This window comes from Puma concolor, chromosome B4 (genome assembly GCF_028749965.1).
Source record: "Puma concolor isolate L17-30 chromosome B4, mPumCon1.1.hap2, whole genome shotgun sequence".
In the NCBI taxonomy this organism is placed as follows: domain Eukaryota; kingdom Metazoa; phylum Chordata; class Mammalia; order Carnivora; family Felidae; genus Puma; species Puma concolor.
The window spans coordinates 143056081-143080322 of NC_141673.1; the positions used below are offsets into that span (position 1 = coordinate 143056081).

The window sequence follows — 24242 nt, forward strand, 5'->3', positions numbered from 1 at the left end:
AATCCTAGAAAAACTTGTTCAGAAAAGAGGAAAATGGAACACTGTCCAACATGTTTTATGAAAGGAGCATAACCTAAATACCAGTATCTGACAAAAATTCTCAAAGTGGGGTGCCTGGGTGACTCCGTTGGTTAGGTATCCAACTTCAGCTCAGGTCATGATCTTGTAGTCCATGGGTTTGAGCCCTGCATCAGGTTCTGTGCTGACAGCTCAGAGCCTGGAGCCTGCTTCAGATTCTGTGTCTCCCTCTCTCACCGCCCCTCCCCTGCTCATGCTCTGTCTCACTTTGTCTCTCAAGAATAAACAAACATTAAAAAAAATTCCCAGAAAGTAAAATCCAGGCCAGTATCCCACATGAAAGAAATTCTCAACAAAATACTAGCATATTAAATGCAGCAACATATACAAAGAGTAGTACATCAGGAGTACCTGGGTTGCTCAGTCAGTCTAGCATCCAACTCTTGATTTTGGCTTGGGTCATGGGCCCCACATTGGGCTCTGTGCTGAGTTTGGAGTCTGGGATATTCATTCTCTCTCTCCCCCCTTCCCTTGTTCGTCCTCTCCCTCCCTCTCTCTCAAAATAAGCATTTTTTTTTAAGTTAAAAGTGCATCCTAACCAAACATGTTGTAGCTCAGGAATACACAGTTGCTTTATCATTTAAAAACAGTGTGATTCATATTAACAGAATGAAGGAGAAAAATAATATAGTATGATGTATCCATAGATGCAGGAAATGCATTTGATAGAATTCAGTGCTCATTCATGGGATAACTAGGAAGACAATCTGAGAAAATTATTCAATCTGAGCTAAAACATAAAAAAGCTGGAACCTCATACTCAGTGGTCCACTTTGAGAGCTTTTCCCCTAAAATCAGGAACATTAGCATTGTACTAGAAGTCCTAGCCAATGTGATAGGCATAAAAAACCCAAACTCTCGAAGTGGAGAGCTAAAGTTTGTTTTTTTTCAGACTGCTGGATAGTGAATGTAAAAACTCCCATGGAACTACAAAACTACAATTGCTAGTGTGTGAAGTTACAAAGACACAAAATAAAATTTATACATGGCACCAAAGCAGACACTCAGATCAATGGAACAGAATAGAGAACCCAGAAATGGACCCACAAATGTATGACCAACTAATCTTTGATAAAGCAGGAACTAATATCAAATGGAATAAAGACAGTCTCTTCAGAAAGTGGTGCTGGGAAAACTGGACAGCAACGTGCAGAAAAATGAACCTGGACCACTTTCTTACACCATACACAAAAATAAACTCAAAATGGATGAAAGACCTAAATGTAAGATGGGAAGCCATCAAAATCCTTGAGGAGAAAGCAGTCAAAAACCTCTTTGACCTTGGCCACAGCAATTTCTTATTCAACACATCTCCAGAGGCAAGGGAAAACAAAGTAAAAATGAACTATTGGGACCTCGTCAAAGTAAAAAGCTTCTGCACAGCGAAGGAAACAACCAGCGAAACTAAAAGGCAACCAATGAAATGGGAGAAGACATATCTGATAAAACAACATATCAGATAAAGGGTTAGTAGCCAAAATCTATGAAGAACTTATCAAACACCCAAAAAACAAATAATCCGGTGAAGAAATAGTCAAAAGACATGAATAGACACTTCTCTAAAGAAGACATCCAGGTGGCCAACTGACACATGAAAAAATGCTGAACATCATTCATCATCAGGGAAATACACATCAAAACCACAATGAGATACCACCTCACATCTGTCAGAATGGCAACATTAACAACTCGGGCAACAACAGATGTTGGCAAGGATGTGGAGAAAGAGGATCTCTTTTGCATTGTTGGTGGGAATGCAAGCTAGTGCAGCCACTCTGGAAAACTGTCTGGAGGTTCCTCGAAAAACTAAAAATAGAACTACTCTATGACCCAGTAATTGCACTACTAGGCATTTATCCACAGGATGCAGTGTGCTGTTTCAAAGGGACACATGCACCCCCATGTTTATAGCAGCACTATCAACAATAGCCAAAGTATGGAAAGAGCCCACATGTCCATTGACGGATGAAGATGTGATATGTACACACACACACACACACAATGGGGTACTACTCGGCAATCAAAAAGAATGAAACTTGCCATTTGCGTCTATGTGGATGGAACTAGAAGGTGTTATGCTAAGTGAAATTAGAGAAGGACAGATATATGAGTTCACTCATATAAGGACTTTAAGATACAAAACAGATGAACATAAGGGAAGGGAAGCAAAAATAAAATAGGGAGGGGGACAAAACACAAGAGACTCTTAAATACAGAGAACAAGCAGAGAGTTGCTAGAGGGGTTGTGGGAGGGGGGATGGGCTAAATGGGTAAGGGGCATTAAGGAATCTACTCCTGAAATCATTGTTGCCCTGTACGGTAACTAACTTGGATGTAAATTAAAAAATAATCTTTTTAAGTTTAGACATAAAAAATTGTATTTCTGTGCATCCTGATGTTTATGGCAGTGTGGTTTACGGTAGCCAAAATATGGGAACAGCTCAAGTGTCCGTTAGTAGATGAATAAAGAAGATAATATGTGGTATATATGTACATACACACAAACAGTGGAATACTAGCCATAAAAAGGAATGAAATCTTGACATTTGCAGCAACATGGTTGGATCCTGGAGGGTATTCTAACTGAAATAAGTCAGAGAAAGACACCATACGATTTCATCCATATGTGGAATTTAAGAAACAAACTAACATGGCGAGGGGAGGGAAAAGACAACCCAGAACACAGAATTTTATTTTGAGAGAGAGAAAGGGCGCAGGGGAGGGATAGCAGGGAGAGAGAGGATCTCAAGCAATCTCTGTGCTCAGTGCAGAGCCTGACTCAGGGCTCGATCCCATCAACCTGAAATCACAACCTGCGTGAAAATCAAGAGTCAGACCCTTAACTGACTGAGCCACCCAGGTTGCCCCCAAAACACTGACTCTTAACTATAGAGAGAGCGTCTGACGGTTATCAGAGGAGAGGTGGGGGTGGGTGCACTTGTGATGGGCACCAGGTATTGTGTGAAACTGTTGAATCACTGTATTGTACACCTGAAACTAATACAACACTATATGTTAACTATACTGCATTTAAAATACAACAAAAATACAGTATTTCTATAGAGTAGCAATGAACAACCAGAGAATGAAATTTTTAAAATGCCATTTATAGTAATACCCAAAACCGCAAGTACTTAAGAATGAAAGGTACACTTAAAGGTGTACACTAAAATCACAAAGTATTGCTGGAAGAAATGAAATTCTAATAAATGAATGGATGCGCCATATTCATGGGGTGGGAGACTCAGTATTTTTAAGATGACTTTTTTCCCTCCAAAATTGATCAGTCTCATCAAAATCTAAGAAGGTTTTCCTGAAGAAAGTGACAAAATGGTTCTAAAGCTGTTACAGAATTGCAAAACAGGATAACCAGTCTTGAAAAAGAACGGTGTTGGAAGGACTTACCTATCTGATTTCAAAACTCGCTCTAAAGCTGTGGTGATCGACACAATGTGATAGTGGCATCGAGGGAGACCTGCAGGGAAAAGCAAAACAACAAAAACAAAGTAACCTGAAAAAAAAAAAAAAAAAAGAATCCAGAAATAGACCCACCATGTTACCAAGTCCACTGAATAGGGAAAGAAAAGGTTTTTTGACCAATGGCCCTGGAACGACTGAAGATTTATATGGGTATGAGTAACCTCAATCCCTTTCTCGGACAATACATGAAATTCAGCTCTAGGTGGATCATAGACATGAACGTCCATAATGAAACTTGTAGAACACAGCTTCCAGGGGCGCCTGAGTGGCTCAGTTGATTAGGCATCCGACTTTGGGTCAAGTCACAGTTAGTGAGTTCGAGCCCCACATTGGGCTCTGTGCTGACAGTGCAGAGCCTGGAGCCTGTTCCGAATTCTGTCTCTCTCTGCCCCTCCCCCACTCAGGCTCTCTCAAAAATGAATAAATGTGGGGCGCCTGGGTGGTGCAGTCGGTTAAGCATCCGACTTCAGCCAGGTCACGATCTCACGGTCCGTGAGTTCGAGCCCCGCGTCAGGCTCTGGGCTGATGGCCCGGAGCCTGGAGCCTGTTTCCGATTCTGTGTCTCCCTCTCTCTCTCTGCCCCTCCCCCGTTCATGCTCTGTCTCTCTCTGTCCCAAAAATAAATAAACGTTGAAAAAAAAAACTAAAAAAAAAGAAAAATGAATAAATGTTTAAAAATTAGAATAACGCTTCAAGGAGATACAAAAAGACTATGATGTGGGATATAGAAAGATTTGTTGGGGCACAAAACACTAAGCATAAAAGGAAATTTACTGGACTTTATCAAAGTTAAAATTAATTTTAATATATTAAAGAAAATTAATAGAAGAAATACAGACTGGGAAAGTGTATTTGTAATAACATATCTGACAAAGGACTTGTGTTTATATATTTTAAAAACTGCAACAACAAAAAGGAAACCTATTAAGCAGCAAAAGGCTCAAATGAGCACTTCACAGAAGGAGCTGTACAAAGGACCAATGAGTGCATAGAACATGGTCAGCATCTGTAGTCATCAGGAAAGTGCGGATAACAACCCCGTGGTGTGCTTGTGTAGACAGCACATGCTCTAAAATCAGGACAATACCAAACCGGTGAGCACAGCCCCTGCGGGGTGACCTGTGGATCTGGGAAGCATTCCATACTCTGTGTAATTCCTGAAGTCCTTCCTACCTCGAAGAAAAAGGAAACGAGTCAAAGCATAACATGCCGTATTCAATTGAAATTGTGATTTTTCACTACGAAAAAAAAAAAAAAAATTGGTGATTCCATTTCTCACCTCCCAGAATAATTAAAATCCAAAAGGCTGACAGCACTAAATGTTGGTAAAGCTGCGAACCAACTAGAATCCTTATTCATTGCTGGTTGGAGACACATCGAGCGATTTTTATAAGTGCATTTCAGCCCCGTGAGCCAGCATGTCTCCGTGCACGCCCAAAAGATACTAAAACACGTCTACAAACATATTTGTACAAATACATTTGTACAAGCTTTTTCATGACAGCCCGGAACTGGAAATAACCCAAATGTTCAACGGTAGCAGGATACAAGAATGTGTGATAGAGGACATACTCACATGATACGTCGCCCAGAACTTGGAGGAGTGAGCTGCTGGTGCAATGGAGGATTCCAGAATCCTCATGTTCAGTGAAAGAAGCAAGACTCAGTGCACACTGTATTACTTTGTATGAAGTCCAATGACAGGTTAAACTAGTCTCTGGTGTTAGAAATCTCAAAGCTGCAGCCTCTCAGGGTATGGAGTGAGGGAATTTGTATACACTGCCTGGGGTGGTAGTTACAGGGGTGTATACAGTTGTCAGAATTCACGTAACCAAATATGAAAAACCTGTGTATTTTGTTCTGTGTAAATTATACCTCAATTAAAATGTTGAAGAAATCATTGTTAATACACAGATTTGCTTGGAGGGCCAGACATCCTGGCTGGGGTCCTGCAGGCAGGAACCCTACTCCAAATGCAGCTGGCAGAGTGGCCAGTGATGAGCCCCTGTGCTGTGCTCAGATGCCCCTGCATGCTCCCCGGAACCCACGCCGGGAACCTGCCTTCCATGACCTCCGTTTATGGAAAACTTCCTCCAACACGCAGCACAGTAGATATGCCCAACATCAGTGCTTTGGAATTGTGACTGTTCCACACATTTCCAGTGAGCAATTTATTCCTTAGGCTTTAAGGAATTTATTACTTTCAGCTTTAAGGGGCTGTGTGCTAATATTAGATTGTGCTAACTGTGGTGTGTGAGTTGCTTATCAGTTAAGCGCTGCCTGGCTGAAGCATTCAAAGTAAGTTCCTTGTTCGGGTTTTGTTCAGGGTGTGAGTCTGTATATCTTTAGCTGACATTGAGTTAGAACTCATTTGTTCAATTAGTGCTTAATGCCTGACTGATAACTGTACCTCTAGAAAAAATGATTTTTAGTATGAATATGTCTGTACGTGACATGTCTATTGTACAGTGGAACCTTAGAGTGAGTCCTTTTTCCTGATTAATATAACTTAAGATTTAAACATGCTTTGTTTTCATTTCTGAATAAGCTCGATTGGAATGGGTGCATTTTCTTTCCTGCTGGTGCTTTCTGCTTGATGATCTCTAAATTCTTGAGGGCACTTTTACCCATTTGGGATCTCCTTAAAGCTCCAGCTTGCATCCTTTGGCAAAGTGAAATTAATTTTGTGACAGTGAGGAAACTTTGCTAGATGTACAGTCCCTCATACGTATCTTGAAATCTCGAATTTGTGTACCTTAGGGCTTTTGAAGTTTGGAAACACCTATATACTAACCCTTTACCTATCCCTTCCCATAGCCCTCGTTGATGTAGTACACCGCTTTTGCTCCTGGTGCTGAGTTGTTCCCTCTGTGCTTATACAAGTTGGAAAATTCATTCCTAGTCATACGTATTGTTCTCCGAAATACTGCCTTGAGCCATCGCAACAAAATCTGTGAATTAAAATAATTTAGAGGGAATATGGGCTTATTTTGCTCCAGTTAGACTCTTAAATACGGAGAACAAACTTGGGGTTGATGGGGGGGGTGAGGGATGGGCTAACTCGGTGATGGGCATGAAGGAGGGCACTTGCTGGGATGAGCACTGGGTGTCATATGTAAGAGGTGAATCACTGGGTTCTTCTCCTGAAGCCAAGACTGCACTGTATGTTCACTAACTTGAGAATAAAAAAAAATATGTTTGCGATTCAAGGAATCATGAAGGGATTTATTTAAAACATTGCATTCGGCTGGAATAGATCCCAAGTCCTGGGTTCCTTTGAAGCGCACATGCCTTTACCTGGTTCTTTCTTCGTGTCCTACGTCAGCTCCCTGTCAAGAAGGCAGCAGCCGTAGATACCGGTGGGAGGCAGTGACAGGAGCAGGGAGCCCTTGTTTTAAACCTGGAACCGTTGCTGTTTTTCTAGGCTCGCCCCGCCTCCGTGTTGAGCGGTGATAGCTTTCCAGTCTGGCTTTGTGTGCCACTGCCCACAGCCCAGGAAACCCAGCTGATGACTACTTTTTATCGCTGCTGTCATGGAGTCCGGCCAGAAGTGGTGGTTGCGGGGTGGGGGTTGGCGCCAGTGGCTGTACGTCAGTGCAGTGCTCGTGGGATGGTGTCCACTCTGTGCTTCTGGGCACATCGGATCAGACCCCTCGGTCACCTGGGGAAACACGTGGCACTACGGGAGCTGACTCCAGGCGCTTTCTGGAGTGTTTCTGTCATGCCAGTGTAGCTCATTTAAAAGGGGTAGAGGCAGGCACCAAAATCATGGAAGATGAGAGACAAATGGAAGGCAGTGTCTTTGAGGGGTTGCCCCAGGGTCCTGGGAAAACCCTCATCAGACAGCTGACCTGGACCCTGTGCAAGCCTGGTGCTTGGTTCCTTCATGCTTCAAGCGTACTTTGGCCTCTTGCATCCTGCCTTGTGGATGAGCAGGGCTAGGCACCCTGATTTTAGATGTAAACGTGTCCAGGCTCTCCTTCGTGATTGTCTTAGGAGACTTAGGGCTGCAGTGGACCTTGAACAACGTGGGGGCTTAGGGGTGCAGACCCCCGCACAGTGGAAAATTCACAGAACTTCGGACTCCCCCCAAATTTACTAATAGCCTGCTGTTGACCAGAAGCCTTGGTGATACCATAGACAGCCAATTAACACCTATTTTGTGTGTTATGGGTATTATATACCGTATTCTTGCAGTAAAGCAAGCTAGAGAAGCAAAAGCGTTACTAAGAAAATCATGAGGGGAAAGGAAATACATTAGCAGCACTGCCCTGTATTTCTCTGAAGCAGCCCGCATGGAAGCTACCCTGCTTAGTTTAGACCCGTGCTGTTCAAGGGGCAACTGTGTTTCAGTGAGGGAACGTTCAACAGATTGGGCCAGTAAGATTCATATTTCCAATTGCCTCAGAAAAGAAAAGAAGCTTAGAGCACCATAAAATTAAACTGTCTGGTAATACCATCGACCTCATGTATGAAAGAAACTACTCGGGTCTGTGTGTCCATGATCAGTCATTCTGTGGCTCTCTTCCGTTGCTCTGTGGGTATGTTGACATCTAAGATTTTTTTCTTTTTTTTTCTTTAGCCTTTAATGGTACAGTGATTGATTTTAACGATTTCCATATTTGACATTGTTTTTGATCTTCTTTTTACTTTGTTCCCTGCTTTTTGCGTTCTCCTCCCCACCCCCCCTTCCTCATCCCATTTTAATTGTTGGGTTGTTCTGTCTGCGTGTCTGTGTGTCGCTTCCCTGTGGTCCTGTTGGTGTGGCGTTCTCTCCTTTCTTCTTGTTCCCGCCCTGCTGCTGTAGCCCCACAGGCTGTGGAAGGCGGCCGAGCAGGTAGGGGACCTTCCTGTACGTCCACACCAGTGCCCCCCTCCCCGCCGTCTGGTCAGCTTCCAGCAGTGGGACAGACCAGAAGTGGAGTGCGGAGCCTGGCTGGGGTGTGCGGGCCGCGGGCGGAGGACTGGCACCCGGCATGACCTGCTCTCCCAGACCTCTTCGAACGTCGCGCACTCGCGACAGACACTTCCGTGTGCACAGTCAGTGGTTTCCCTGCCGGTTTGGGGGTTCTGTCCGTTTTGCTCCACTTCCTGTGTTTAGTGACCCGTTTCCTGACTTGTTTGCTTCTGAATCGGCCTTCGGTGGCACTGTGTTCTGCATTACTCAGAACGTCAGAGCCCTTCCCCACCCAGCGCTGGTCTGTGACACGGCTCCCCCGGGGAGTCCGAGGTCTGCATCACACGGGGTGGAAGCTCCTGCCGAGGCCGGCTGCGTGTGCTGCTCCCCATGTCCGCGGGGGGAGACCGTGACCAGGAGGGGTAGGAGCAGCACGTTTTAACGGAGGTGTCTTTACCTTAGTGTTGTGCGGCACATGGTTAAGATTTGCCGCTGGGGAATTTTAGCATACTTCTTCAAATAAGTTGTGAGGGCTGTGGCACTTTTTGGAAACGTGTTTCGGGCCCCATCTTTTTCTACCCAAGGTACCACATTGCCTTCCCAAGAAAACAGAGGTAGAATTTGGGTTTGTAATATAGCTTTGATTACGTAGCTCTTACATAGAAATCGCTGGTGAGAAGTCAACCCAGCATGTTGTGGAGGGATTCACGGTGCCGAGAGAAGATCTGTGGACCCCCCTGTGTTAGATAGCTCAGTTCACAGGGTGCTCCCGGGCTCACTGGGCTGTTGACACACACACACGGCCTCCCTGACCTGTGTCCCAGACAAAGATGACCTCCCTCTGCTGGAGGAGAGCCAAGGCACAAGCAGGGTTTCCTTCTCGAGCTGTGAGTTCATGTCATGTGTTCTGCTTCAACATCCTGACCTCTAAAAATGCATCTTTTGGGGTGCCTGTGGTAGGAACTTCTCAGCAAACGAGGCTTCCTATCCCTGACAGCCTGCTAGCCAGACGTCTGGGCAGTTCCAGCCCTTTTCCGTTGGGCAAGACGTGTGGCACGTGTCTTTTCCTTCTTATTTTTGTAAATGTGACTGATAGTTCAGCTGTGTGAAAGTCCAGCATAATCCTAGTAAGATGTTCCTTTCAGAAGTGAGGTTATCAGACTGGAAGTTAGCAGGCATCTTGGAGGGAATTGTGCATTTAGTGCTTTTAGTTTGAGATTTTAGCAAAGAAATGCTTGCTAACTGGTAGGAAGCACAGCCCCAGTTCCTCCCGCACAAACTTGAGCTAACCGCACTGTCTCCTTGCTTGCAGGGGACCTCGGGACCTGACCCAACCACCGTGTACGTTGACATGCGAGCTCTGAGGCACGACAGGTACGATGTGCTTCCGGGTTTGTGTCTTGATGGCCCCGCGTGCAGGGCTGTCAAGGGGGGAAGGAGCTCGGTGTCCGTCCTATCTGAGCATGGTGGCCCCGGGCCAAGCAGGAGAGCTGGGCCAGCCTGAGCCGCGGCATCCCTCCACTTGTGCTCTGTTCCCGGGGGGCAGGCGACTCTGTGCCTGGACCCTGAGGTCTGCGGCGGGGGTGGGGGCGGGGGGGGGCGGTGACCACACATGCTGCTCTTCCTTCACCATTCTGGCTGGGGACAGAGTCACACCTTTTCAAGTCCCCAGTGCTCCGCCCACGTTTCTTTACCTGAATTGTAATTTTTTGTGAAGACGTTTCTGTGGAAAATTAAAACAGGACTGAAGTTACCTTCTGTGCAGCTTCCCAAGCAGCCTTGAGCAGAAATGAAAGGGGGTCCTTTGTAAGTTTGCCTCAGACGGGGAGGGGGCAGTGGGAGGCGTGGAAGCAAGGTGAGGACCTTCCCGGGAATTTCCTCCCCAGCCAGGAGGAGGATGCGCTGTCTTTCCTACAGACTCCCCCTCAGATAGACTGTTTCTTTTTGGTAACAAGGGACATGCCCGGTCATTGTTGCACTGGGACCAGTGAGTGTAGACCTCATACGGGTGTGACCCATAAATGACCAGTGGGGGCCGATGGATGTGTGGTGATGGCCAGAGGCTGCGTGTCTCCTTCCCTTGCCTACGAATGTGTGTCCTCGTGCTGTACAACAGTGGGAAGAATGGAGTTCATGGTCACAGCTGGTGGCCTGGGCGTGCTCCTGGAGGAACACAGAGTCGTCGTGTGGGTGTGTTGGGAGCGGGCTTGTGGAGACTGAGGGGCCACCCGTGCACGCGCCAGCCAGCCTGGAGAGGACCACCCCGACTCTCATGGGCATTCCCAACAGGGCTTGTGCCCCGTGGATGTTGGGCTGTGCCTGCTGAGCACAGTTTGGGGAGTAGGGTGGCCGGCATCCAGGAGATGGGGGCTGGGGACACAGACGAAACTCTCCTGTTGGGCACAGTCAGCCCCCCACGTGCGATCGCAATGGGCTGATGTTGGGAGGCACCACCTGTGTTCAGCCAGCCACGTCCCACCTGGCGCCCGGGGCCCTCTTTTCAGACCCTTCTGTTCAAGGGGCACCAAGGTTAGAGCCCTCTGGCGGAGGCCCCTCCCGGAGGCCGAGGGCAGAGACTAGCACGTGCCCACTGCCCCTCGCCGGCTACCCCGCCACGAAGTCTCATCTGGAGCATCTTCATGGTTCAGAAACTTGGCTTTGAGGCGTTCACGTAACTTGCTCCAGGGGCACATACACATTTTCACGTAGTAACTTCTGGGCTTTAGGACAAATCGACTATCCCCCCTAGAAAAGTAACCTGGAAATAATATTGTGATATTATGCCTCTTATACCTTCTTGGACGGGGGCTTGTCCAAGAATCCCTGTTTGAGTAACGTGCCGTTTTGCGTGTGGCCTGGAGCTCGAAACACACGGGGAGCAAACACCTGGGTCAAACCACAGCCCTTTCCCCCAGGAGGGTGGCCTGCAGTCACGGACCATCAGAGCAGAGGCTGTCATCTTGTGTCCATGGGTCCCAGAGCATCAGGGGTGGTGGGACTCGGGGGCTGAGTTTTCTTTCCTGGAGAAGAGCAGAACGGTAGGCACTCCCTGCGGTGCCCGTGACCTTGCCTTCCGAGGTCCTCGGCATATCTTTTCGTGGAGGAAACGTGCCATGAGGCAACATGAGGTGGAATCAGGAGTGGGGGAGTGGCTGAGGGGGGTGGGGGGCACCTCGGATGCAGGAAGCGCTCCGTGGAGACTTACCGGTTCTCCGACCCTGGAGTCAGTCCGGCGGCCTCTTAAGGGACACTTCTGTCCTAACCTGTAATCTCGGGTGCTTTTCTCTGACGAGGTCATCTGAAAATGAAGGAAACGTCCTCGTGAACCTGCTGGCAGTCGTACGTTTCAGAGAGAACTGGGTGGTGCTGCTGATCACCGTGGCCCGTGGTCACGTGGATTCGTGTCGGGGCGCCCAGCTGGCTGCCGGGGTCAGGATGCACCGGAGGTGCCCGCGTGTGCCCTGCCCAGGCCGCTCCCAGGAGAGCCCAGGGCTGCACACTTGTCGCTCTGGTTTGGCCGCCCGCCCGCCGGTGACGCTGTCTCACGTCCTCGCCTCTCTCCCCTGCCATCCAAAGACACAGGTGGCCCAGAGCTGAGGGAGGTCTTCAGACCCCAAAAGTTTTGTGCTGGACTTAGCTCCCCTGCCCCTCTTTCCACGTTTGACTTCCGGAAACCAAAGCCAAGCGGCCCTGGAACCTGACGGAGCCACTCCTGCAGCGAGGCCTGTCCCCGGAGCCTCCCTGCGGGCGCTTTCTCGGGATCCTTCGCTGCCTCTTCCCGAGGGCCGACTTCCCACGACCTGTGACCTGTAATCGACCTTCCAGCCAGGCTGTGGGCCGGTCAGGGTGCCGCCCGGGCCCTGCTTCTCTGAAGCAGAAAACCTCCGTGGCACCTCCCCCTCACCTGTCATGTTCCTGCCTCCCGGGCCGATTCTCCTCCTGTGCGGTGAGCCATGCCCCCGGGGCCTCCGGTCTCCCTGCCAACCCCCGACTTTCAAGTCCAGTCCAATTCAAACACCATCAACCCTGAATATTCCCTAGAGAAGCTGTCCTCCAGCGTGCAGTCTCTAGCCTCACTTCTGACCTTTGTCAACATGTAACACGTGTGCCCTGCGCTGCAGCTGATGGCGACGGAGAGGCTCTGCGGTCCGAGTGAACGGGGTTCACCTCTGGGCAGGTCCTGTGACCTCAGTGTCCCTGTGCTCAGAGTGGGTGTGGTAAAGCCAGCCTTCCCAGGGACCCGTGGGGCCACAGCACCAGGGTGACCGGGGGTCCCGGCGGGGTGCAGGTGAAACAGAGCTTTGAAAATATTGACTCTCTGTCTTGTCACCATTAGTGTAAAAAAAAAACCAAAATGGGGCTCTTGTCCTGACTTCCACTGTATGAAGATTCAGTTGTGGGATTAATTACTCTTCCTGCTGCTCTAGAACACTCACTGGGAGCCCCAGGGCACCTACGTAATTACGATCTAATTAACTTGGAGAGGGTTAGCCTGTCAACGTGTTAAGTGCAGTATCCCCAGAAAGAGACTGCATTCTCATATGCACACATGGAAAGACAGGTGACAAAGGACAGCCACATTGTGGAAACCTGTGATCAAATAGATTTCCCAAATTGATTTGATTTGTACTGGACTTTCTGTGTCTATTTTTTTATTTATTTTGATTTTTTTAATGTTTAGTTTTGAGAGAGAGAGCACAAGCAGGGGAAGGGCAGAGAGAGGGAGACAACAATCCGAAGCAGGCTCCAGGCTCTGAGCTGTCAGCACAGAGCCTGATGCGGGGCTCGAACTCATGAACCGTGAGATCATGACCTGAGCTGAAGTCGGACATTTAACCAGCTGAGCCCCCCAGGCGCTCCTCTGCCTCTGTTTTTAATTCCCATTGTTTTCTATGAACCACAGTGTGTTTGGGAGGTCACCATGGAGAACGTTTTTGCCTCAAGTGGCAAGGATAATCCTGCTCCTACTTCTGGAACAAATTCAGTTCCACTGTGCACAAGGGAAATGATGGCATGGCTTTGGGACTACTTAAAAATGAGTGTTTTTAAGATATTGTTTCTAATATGTTCATGTAAGATGAATTCATGGTCTCTCAGTCACCTCTAATTGGATCTTTCCTTAAGCACTTGGATTTTGCAGACTTGAGATAGGACGGGGGAAAAATCTTTTTCAGCACTGAAAGTAATAGTTTTAGGAGTTTCATCTTATGGATACGATGTTATCATAAAGCTTTCTTAGCTTTCTTACTCCTCCCAACCTGAAGTGCTAAGTCTCAGGAAAGCAAGGATAGTCCATTAATCCCTGGTCAGTGGTTAACCAAGGGTCAGGATCCCGTGGGAAGTAGGCACAGAACAGAAGTGCACAGGTGGGCTTGTGACTCAGTCTGTGGCAGGAGGGGGCTGGATGAAGACAGACCAGCTGGAATGAGACCCTTCTTTTGATTGGCTCCTGGTATGATTGGCGTGAGCTTCTTCGCATAACCTCACATTACACTTCTTACTAAATCTCTGATTTCTGTTCCCACGGCCCTCTATGGCTGTCCGGGAGGTGTGCCGGGCACCTGACTTGCCCAGACCCTTTGTGGACTGAACTAACCCCAGAGGTTCTGCCTGGAAGCAGATGACACAATAGTTTCCCTGCCGTTCGATTGGACGCAGGACCTGTTCCTCCTGGGTTCGTGGCCACCCCTTGTGGCAGGTGAGCCTGAGCACGTGTGTTCTTTGTGTTCTGTTCCCTGCGTGTCACACAGAAACAAGGGTACCTACATCGTAGAAGCATTGTGATGATCAGATAATTTCATCCGTGTAAACAACGTATCGTTCTTGCGGGAGTATAGATAGATAGATAGGACCTTGTATATGTAGTTACAGATTGGCTTTTTCACCTACTAGTATGTATCGTCCACCCTTATTTCTGCTTCTGGCTGTCTGCAGGCAGGCGCACGCTCTTTGAACTCATTGTTTAGCCAACTAAGTGGCTGCTTCATAATCGAAGATTTAATTGATCAGAGTTGTGGTGCGGGTTTTGTGCATTCCTGAAATACTTCTTACGGAGTATACTTGAAAATCAGACGACTTTACCTCTGGAGATAACTGGATAAAAAAAGAAGAGTTCACACTTTGCAAAGTGTCCCTTACATGGTAATTTCGGGGTGAATTTCCAGCCTACATCTACCCTGTAAGGCCAAAATCTTCTCTGGAGTTTGTGGCTTCCTTAAAAAGACATTATTCCTGGGGCGCCTGGGTGGCTCAGTCAGTTAAGTGGCCGACTTCAGCTCAGGTCACGATCTTGCCGTCCGTGAGTTCGAGCCCTGCGTCGGGCTCTCTGCTGACCGCTCAGAGCCTGGACCCTGTTTTGGATTCTGTGTCTCCCTCTCTCTCAGACCCTCCCCCATTCATGCTCTGTCTCTCTCTGTCTCAAAAATAAATAAACGTTAAAAAAAAAAAGACATTATTCCCTTTCGTCTCCTTCTCCTCTCTTCAGAGTCCAACCCAGTGCACACAGCCTCTCGAAATCTCCTTCTGGGCTGGGTGTGCAGGCAGAGAGCCCCAAAGCCATAACTGAGGAGGCCCTGGGCAGGTGTGGGAGGCAGGGCAGCATCCCAGCGTCGCACTAAGGAAACTTCAGGAGAGGGGGGAGGCAGGCTCTTACCCTCGACTGCTTTCTTTGTTTACTTTCCCCCATCCGTCATCCCTTAGAGACTGTACCCCTTTTAAACCCAGTGCTGTTTCTGCTCTTTGCACCCCGTTCTGACACCTGCTGTCCCGTCAGGAGATCCTGAGAGAAAAAGGAGGAACCACAGACTGAGGTACTGAGATCTGGGCACAGTTCTGCCACCACCTGGAAGTGTGACCTGAGACCCAGTCCCTGAACCTCCTGGGCCCTCGTCCCCAGCACGAGGGAGGGAGTTCCGGAGGAACATGCCAGTTCCAGCCCTCTTTCTGGCCTCCCCTTCCCACCCAGTTCTGAATGATTGGGACAGATTTTTGAGTCCCTTCCACAGTTCAACACACTGTTGAGTTCTGATTAAATGTTCCTTTACTTTTCTAGAACATTTTAGGTTCTTCTGAGAAACTGTTCTGTGGTCTTTTTTCAGTAAAGACCAAATTTAAATAATTAAATACAAATAAAAAATAAGTAACATAATGACTAGTTTTTGTTCCACGGGCTTATTCATTAAATCTTATCCTGAAGACCACCACCAAATCCTGTAAATTGGAGTTGCACATAAAATACAGGACAGCCAGTTAGATTCGAATTTCAGAGAAAAGAGGAATAATTTTTTTAGGACAAGTATGTCCCAAATATGCATGGATAGACATGTACTCTAAAAATCATTGTTGATCTGAAATTCACATTTAACCAAGCGTCCTGTATTTTTATATGCTAAATCTGGCCACCCTGCCCTAAAACCAGACATCTGTTCTCACAGCCACCGTGTTACCAGCGCTGTGTTTCTTCTCTGACAGTCGAGGGACTCAGTTCACTTCCTGCCTGTTCCATGGGGGAAATCTCCCACTGCAGAGAGCTGCCTCCTGCAGTTTCTTTTTCCAGAAGAAGTTGTTCACAGTCTCCCGATTAGTCGTGAGCTGTGAGCCCGCGTGGCCAGAGTGCCTTGAGCCCCTCCTGGGCATGCCATGCAGGGGGTCCGTCACTGCCAGCTGGTAGGAGTTCTGTGGCGTAGGGTAAGGTCCCCTCATGCGTGCTCATGATCTCAGGCCTCGAGAAGGAGAAAGGGTCCGGCAGAACCCCCGCAAAGGGCGGGGCCTCTGTTCTTACTGTACCTGCTCCTCAGACGAACTGCTCAGAAGGAAATGCCGGCTGTCCCACGTTAGGTGAGCACCCCGTCACCTCCTTGTCCTCTCTTCCCTCCTCATCGTGTTAATGTACACACACATGCCATGTTGTTTAATTAAATGGCCAGTAGTGTGTTTTGGTAGGTGTGGAAAAATACAGGCCTGTGAAAACCCTCTTTCTTTCTTCCTGGCCCACTCATTCAGCCTGTGTCTTTATATCCTGCTAAGTTACCCTGCTCTCACTGTTAACAAAATAACCACCATAACAAAATGTTTGGATGCCATTTGATGACAGGATCTTAATATGTTTCACATGTCCATGTAAAGCCAAGGGCAACCACCTAATTCTTTCACATGTGGCTGTCCTTTTATGTCTCAGTCTCATTAGAGACTCAGTCACTGTCTCATTAGAAAGTGAAAGTTATTTTAAAAGGAATGAATCCTAGATACTTTTCCTTAGAAGTGAAGCATCTGTTTGCTTCAGTAAACTCATTCTCTGATAGTCTTTTTGTGGAGGAAAACCCGGCTGCTTGCTCGGACGCAGGCCCAACCACTGCTCAGGGCTGGTGCGGGGACCACGGGGCCAGAGCTGAGGGCTGGGTGTGTGACAGGCGCCACAAAATGATGGGATTTGTTCGTGGTCAGCTTGTTGAAGTGACATGTGACTTCCTCCCACGCCTCCTGCTTACCTGTGATTTTACAGAAAACTGCAAGCAGGTGTGCAACTTGGTGAGTGCTCTTGCCTTCGTCCTTGTGTGCTGGAACATTCTGCTTAAAGGGACAAAGAACTGACAAGCTCAGAACAGAACCCGGGGGAGCCAGATGGACTGATGGACCTCCAGACAGGATCCTCCAGACAGACAAGCATAGCCCTGTTGAGAACCCGACGAATTAGAGACCCCAAAATAATGTCCAAATGATTAAATTTTAACTGAGAACCTACCCTCGTACCACCGTCAGGTGCACAGTTCAGCTGCATTAAGTACGTCCACGCTGCTGTGCACCCTTCCCCACCGTCCGCCTCCAGAATTGCCTCTTCTTCCCAAACCGGAGCTCCGTCCCCATGAAGCACTGACTCCCCTGCCCCCAACCCCAGGACCCCCATTCCACTTTCTGTCTTTGTGATTAGACTACTCCGTGTACCTCACATGTGGAATCACACGGTGTCTGTCCTTCTGCGACTGGCTTATTCTACTGAGCATAGTGTCTGTTGTGTACACCCTCCCGGGAGCTTCCCAGGTGCAACCCAGCGCGGCCCGAGGGAAGATGACGCCCCTCCAGGGGGGTGAGGGAGGTGGCAGTTATAAGGAGCATGGGAATTCCCCTCGAGGCTTGTCTTGGGTGACAGCCAGACGAATGCATCCCCACATCTGCCCACCAGATCTTAAAAGATCATAGAGAGGCCCCAACTGAGTTCAGTCATATTCCCAGCACCGTGTCACCATCCAAGGCCATGTCCTTGGAACAGCCACTGGGAGCAGGAAAGGCACGTGGAACCCACATTCCAAAGACAGAGGAGGGGTGAAAAGCCTCTGAGTGCCCGGGTCGAGCTCACAGGTCAACGAGTGGTCACATCTTTTTGACCACATTCCCCAGCATGTCCTCAAGGCCCATCCATGTCGTAGCATGTGTCAGAGTTCCTTCTTTCTTAAGGGTGAATAGCGTTCCATTGTAGGGATGGACCGTATTTTGCTGATCCGTCATCCACTGGTGGGCACTTGGGTGGTTTCCACCTGTCTGCTATTGTGAGCGAAGCTGCCGTAAACATGGGTGTGCAGTTCTCTCTCCTAGACTCTCCTTGCAAACGTTTGAAGTACATACTCCGAAGTGGAACTGCTGGGTCATTGGGTCGTCCTGTTTCTACCTTTTCAAGGAACCGCCAGGCCGTTTTCCACAGTGGCTGCACCATTTTACATTCCCACCAGCAGTATCTGCGTCCTCGCCAACACCAGTTAATGTAATTTTTTTGGTGTAGTAGCCACCCTAGTGGGTGTGAAGTGTATCTCGTTGTAGTGATTTGCGTTTCCCTGATGACCAGTGATGTCGAGCATCTTGTCGTGCGTATTGGCCATTCACGTGTCTCCTTTGAAGAAATGTCTGTTCCGGTCCTTTGCCTAACTTGATTAAATTATTTTACTTTTGAGTGGTAAGACTTCTTTATACTCTGGATATTAGTCCCTCATCAGATAAACGACTTGCACATGTTTTGTGCCATTCCTTGAGTCGCCTTTCGTTCTGCTGACTTTATCAGTCACAGAGCTTTCCATTTTGATGTGGCCCAATTTATCCATCTTTCGCTGCCTGTGCTCTTGGTGTCGTGGGATTTTTCTTTCTTTTTTTTTTTTTTTTTTTTATCAAACCCGATGTTGTAAAACTTTTACTCTCTATGTTTTATTGTAATATTTTTATACGTTTACCTCTTTCATTTAGGTATTTGTTCCATCTTGAGTTAAAAGGTTTTAAATTTTTTTTTTTTAACGTTTATGTATTTTTGAGACAGAGAGAGACAGAGCATGAATGGGGGAGGGTCAGAGAGAGAGGGAGACACAGAATCTGAAACAGGCTCCAGGCTCTGAGCTGTCAGCACAGAGCCTGATGCGGGGCTCGAACTCATGGACCGTGAGATCATGACCTGAGCTGAAGTCGGATGCTTAACCGACTGAGCCACCAGGCGCCCCATAAAAGGTTTTAAATGACATTTTTAAGAGGCAGGGGCTGTGTTCTTTATAAATGTCAATTTCATAAAGGCAGAAAGGGCTTGGAAATGTTCCTCGTTGATGGAGGTTAAAGAGACATTACAACCAAATGCAAAATGTGGTGCTGAGCAGGTCCTATACTTGGGGAGGGGGTGGGGACGCAGGAAGTGCTGTAATGGCCATTGTTGGGCTAATGGACGAAATGGGAATGGGGACCACAGATGAAAATATCAGATCAACGTTAACGTTCTTAAGTTGGCAACTGTCCTGTGACTGTGTATGAGAATATCCATCGTTGTAGGAAATGCATACTAAAGTACTTAGCAGTAAAGGGTCGTGTGTGCACGTGTGTATGAGTGAGAGAGAGCGAGCGAGCGAGTGAGCAGGGCAGAGAGCACACAAATGGTTAAGCAAATGAGTAAAATGCTAGCAATGGGTGAATCTGAGTAAGGGATATTAAAACAGTTCTTTGTACTGTTTTCATTTTTGTAAGTTTTCCACCAGTTTGAAATATCTTTCAAAGAGAAAAAGTTTTAAAAACAAAACTCTTAACGTATGAAGTCCAGGAATGATTTTTCAGGTCACTCTTTTCTCAAAAGGGAAAGGTGCACGTAAGTTAACCAACCCCTTACTGTGGGAGGGAGCAGAACCAGAACCACTTCTGGCAGATGCGGATCGACGTAGAAAGGGACCAGAGGTGTCCCGTGGGGCGTAGAAGCAAACTCCAGAACAGCCGGAGGGACTCCCACGTTGCCCGGTGCCTCTCAGCGCCCAGCTCCATGCAGGCATCTCTGTGTCTCCCTGGGGGCACATTACCAGCCCGCAGCCCTGAGCTGCTTCCACTTCCTGTGTCAGAAGGACAGCCTGTCTTAAGTCCCTGTTCCTGGGGTGTGAGCTTGGCCAGTGGCAGTGGGAGTCGTGAGCCCCCTCGAGGCCCGTGTGGGCACGCAGAGCAACATCTTTCCCTAGACGGCGGGGAGGGTGGGGAGTGGCGCTCGGTGAGGCACCTGGCAGCCTCGTGGCAGGTCAGGGTCGGCACGGGTGGGGGTGTCCGTGATGAGAGCGCTTCCTCCCCCGGCTCACAACCGCGGCGTAACCCCGTGGGAAATGCCAGATGCTCTGCACAGCACCTTGCCCCTGCCCCCACAACCACCAAGGTCGTGGAAAACGAGGATGTTCTGAGAAACTGCAGCAGCTGGGACGAGCTAAGGAGACGTGGGAACCAGCTGTCCTGTGGGGTCCAGAAGACAGTCGTCAGCCGGAAGCTGAGGAAACGTGGGCTGGTTTGGCTCCCGAACCGAAGCGCGTTTGTGTGTCCAGGACCGCGGTCGTTGCTGGGGGCCCAGAGAGAGAGCCTGAGCTGTTCCTTCAGGTTTCCTGTGCATCAAACGCTGCTGTCGAAACATATTAATTACCTCAGATGACTTTGCCATCAAAGCCTTATGAGCGGACACGGGGTCTTGGCCCGCACCTCCGGCTGGGGTGTCCGCTGACAGACCCAACAGAAGAGGAGGAGTCTGGGCTCCCGTCAGCCTGAGGGAGAGACGGGGAACTGCACTGAGCAATGTCTGGGCCCAGCGGTGGCAGGGGACCTTGGGGGCAGGAGCGTGTTAGACCCGTGATTGTAGAAGGGGCACCCGGGACGCTAGGTACTGCTTTGTCCTGTGGCTGTGTTAGATAAGCACGTCTTGTGTTGTGCCTGGTGTCACTCATTTTGGGTGGCTTTATGCGGTTTTGGACTTCCACGCCACCCCTGCCACTGCCGGCTTGGTGGCAGTGCCGTGGGCTATGTGTGACCTGGAGCTCTGAGCGCGGGTTCCGGGGCAGAGCTTCCGTTAGGGGCAGCAGTGCTTGGGGAGTGTTCTGTTGCCTCGCTCCTGTGGGGGCATGACCGTGATGCCCCTTCTGTTTGGGGTTTCCTCGTGCCCCTAGCGGTCCTCTCTGGGAGGGCTTCACCTGCAGCGCTGTTGGAATCCAGACTTCGACCGACCGTGGACTTGTCTCATTTTTCCTCCCTTTGCCCCAGCTGCCGGGAAGCTGGGGACAAAATCCGACCCTAGCACCTCGGGTCACTGAAGCCAGGGTTCGGAACATGCATGACATCCCGTGTTTTGGAACTTCCCCTCCCTCTCCTGGGATTCTGAAAAACTTGTGCCAGCGGCCTTATAGTCCGTCTTTCAGATGCTTCAGGCTGTTTTGGAAGACGCTGCTGTGCAGACGTGGGCCTGGAAGGCCCCCAGTTTGCAGCTGTGCGTCTGTGGCGTGCTAGCTGCGGGGGCAGACCCGGGGCCCCGTTTCCTTGTCTGGCTGCTGTGGCAGAGCGGGCCGTGGTGATGGGAGGTGTGGGTGCTGCACACCCTCCAGGTCACGGAGACCTCCCCGGGTGGCCGGGGCCGGGCAGCGGCCACAGCTGGCAGGGACGGGTACCCACCCTCGGCCTCTGTCCCCCCTCAGGACACATCTGCACTGGGCTCGTCCGTGTTCCCGAAGTGACATTTCTGGCAGCAGCGGTGGCAGCTGCCGTCATTCTTACGGGGACAGATAGTGTGATTTCTCGACTGTTTCCCGTCTCCTGAGCCGGTGGTGTGATGGGCACCCTGCCAGCGGGTGACGGTAGCTGTGCAGGTGGAGGTGCTCACCTCCCCTGGGTGACAGTCGTGGTTTGTCACCCTGTGTCAGGGAGAGGAGGGGGCAGCGTGCTGGGGGGTGGTGAGGTTGCAGCAGCCCCTCCCCCCAGCCTTTTCCACAAGGCCAGAGGAAGGAGCCCTTTGCAGATGGACCTCCTGCTTCAGCACCCTGTGTCTGTAGCTCCTTGACGTCACTCTGGTGGCTGCAGCTGTGCAGGGTGAGGTTCAGATGGGAGTAAGGACAGCACACAAGGGAGGGATTGCGTAGGGAGTGACCGGTCTCCCCACGTGAACTTTCTACCTTGCTGTTTCTTCTTTTCTAGCGAAAGCCTAAACTTCAAGTCCGTATTAACAGCCTCGGGGGAAAAACATGTTTTCGGAAGTCCAGGGTTGGTGCTTGAGTTTGGAAGCGTCAGAGGCAGGCCCTTCCTGACGCCGCACAGCAGGCTGGAGGGGGGTGGGGAAGAAGGTGCACTGACGGCCAGCAGCAGTGGATGGGGGGCAGCAAGGGAAGGGGCGGAAAATCCTGGTCCCAGGGCTGACAGGTTTAATCAGGTCCTGAATTGTGTCAGACAGATTCTGCCACGTCCACGCAAGTCCCCCAGAGAATGATCTGATCATAGGCTCGGTCTCTCTGTAACCTCCCGGGAGACAGGGTTCCGTTTACCATCTCACTTCACTGTGGGACGGAGCCAAGCCCACTCTCGGGCAGGGCGCCCGCCTTTGCAGCCTCCCACGCGAGCTGCAGTCTGGCTGTGACCATCCAGGCTGCTTCCAGAGAGCGGTGCTGATGGCGGCACAGACCCAGGGCATCTCATGGACCCCGCCTGGCAGGTGCACAGGATGTACGGAGCTCACCCGACCTGTGAGCAGTACCCTCCCACCCTGGGAAGGTCAGGCCGAGCAGGGCTTCGCCCGGGTGCCCGCTGTCGCCCTGCAGCCCGTCCAGCGCTCGGTATCAGCATCTCCCTTACAAGCGGGGAAGATTCCTCCTTCCGTGGGCTGCAGATGTGCATTCCGGCTCTTTGAGGACACAGCTTGCCTTTTTCCGTAAGGCTGTTTTATTTTTCATTTTACTCTCTGGATATTTTTCATGTGGATGTAGGACCATCCTCTGTGGCATTTGCCAGTAGGATCTGTAACTTTTTCACATCAGAGCAACCCCGAGTGATTCCAGTACCCCATTCCTGCATTCCTGGGAAGCTCTAACAAAGGCCAGAGAAGAAACTCCTCGTGGTAGATCCTCCTCTCTTCCACATTTGAGATGAAACGCCTGCTTTCTCAGAGGCTGAGGGCCGTACAGGGAAGGACAGGACACGCGTAAACTCTTCGAGCAGGAAGAGGGCCAAGGAGGCCACCGTCTGGCAAGGCAGATGCCAGCCAGCGTGCACGTGGCCAGGAGCCCCACTGGCTGGAGGAGACCCACGCCCGTGTCATCTCGCCCTAGATTGTCCCAGCACAGGCCGAGGTAGAAGCCTGCACGGAGGGAGAGAAGGAAAAGCCGTGGACACCCTGGGCACCAAATTGCACAGTCCGGGGACGTTGCTCCTGTTTCCTTGTTCCAAGCGTCTGGCTCAGTTGGTGACTCTAGGTGCCCTGTCCGGGGTCCTCGCCCTCCTAATGCAGCAGTCACAGCTGCTGGATACATCCAAAATGCCTGACAGGGGTCTCCTACATCCTAAGGTTGCGCTGGCTTTGCGTGGACAGCCGGCGGAGTGGGAGTGTGTCCAAAACAGCCCTAACTTTTGGCTAGGAGTTTTGCTGCCCGGCCTGACCCGCTGGGCTGTGGGGAAGCCCGGCCGCATCGCGGGCCCGCCGCCCACCCCCAGACCGCAGCAGCCCTGCTTGCGCGGAGACCGGGCTGTGTGGTGCTGGGACCTCGTGCCAAGCCCACCCCCTCTGGGCCTCTGCTCCTTCATCCTGTCTTTCCCCAGCCACACGACTCACGATTTCCCACCCAGGTCGGCCTCCTGTCCCTGCAGCCTTCTCCGTCCGTAGCTCGTTGCTGACATCCAGAAGCCACAGTTGTACGGCCAGCCACTGGACACAGGCGTGTTCACGTCACCTGACCATTCAGACGAGCTTGGCTTTAGTTGAGGGTAGCGGTCCCAGCCTCCTGACCCGGCCTCTGTGAGCACAATGCCGCCTGGGTCCTGAGAGCATTTGTCGCTTACAGTTCTGTCGCTGCATCGGGTAATTTATCTTGGATGCTTCATGTCATTAAGCCTGTTGGCATGTTCTGGAACCGTTGCAGCCGTGTGTAAGATCTGGGCTGCTTTCCTTGGATAGCCCTCATTTGCTGTCGTCAGCATCAAAGCCTTTCCCAAGACCAGCACCAGAGATCTTAGTGGCTGTTGTCCAACCCGAACTGGGGATGGTGAGCTCTTGCACATCATCACGTTGCTGCCGCCACCGGTCAGGTGCTCTCCCTCCCGGCCCCGCCCCTGACCACCCTCCCGCCCCCGTGGCATCCCACTTGCAGGTGCTGCAAAGGCCGGCTGTGAGGGAGCCTCGTGCGCCCCCACACTGTGACCACGGGTCCCCTCTGAGGCCTCCTGCCCCTCTCCCCGTCCCCTCCGGTCTCCAGAGCACGTGCCAGTCAGCAGGAGGATGGCTGTGACCATGCAGAGGGTGGCTCAGGGGTGGTGAGCATCCCTCCTCCATGGA

The 24242-nt window shown here is 50.2% G+C and overlaps 1 protein-coding gene across 7 annotated transcripts in view; it reads left to right on the forward strand.

Moving 5' to 3' along the window:
- The window catches only part of DIP2C (DIP2 acetate--CoA ligase C (putative)), a 415544-nt gene that overhangs the window by 377742 nt on the left and 13560 nt on the right, over positions 1 to 24242 (forward strand). For 4 of the 7 annotated variants that reach the window (XM_086715073.1, XM_086715074.1, XM_086715075.1 and 1 more), the window contains 2 exons: positions 8366 to 8395; positions 9768 to 9829. In XM_086715073.1, the coding sequence (XP_086571199.1) occupies positions 8366 to 8395; positions 9768 to 9829 (92 nt within the window). The remainder of the gene's footprint in view (positions 1 to 8365; positions 8396 to 9767; positions 9830 to 24242) is intronic. The other 3 variants (XM_086715079.1, XM_086715076.1, XM_086715072.1) reach the window with 1 other exon arrangement.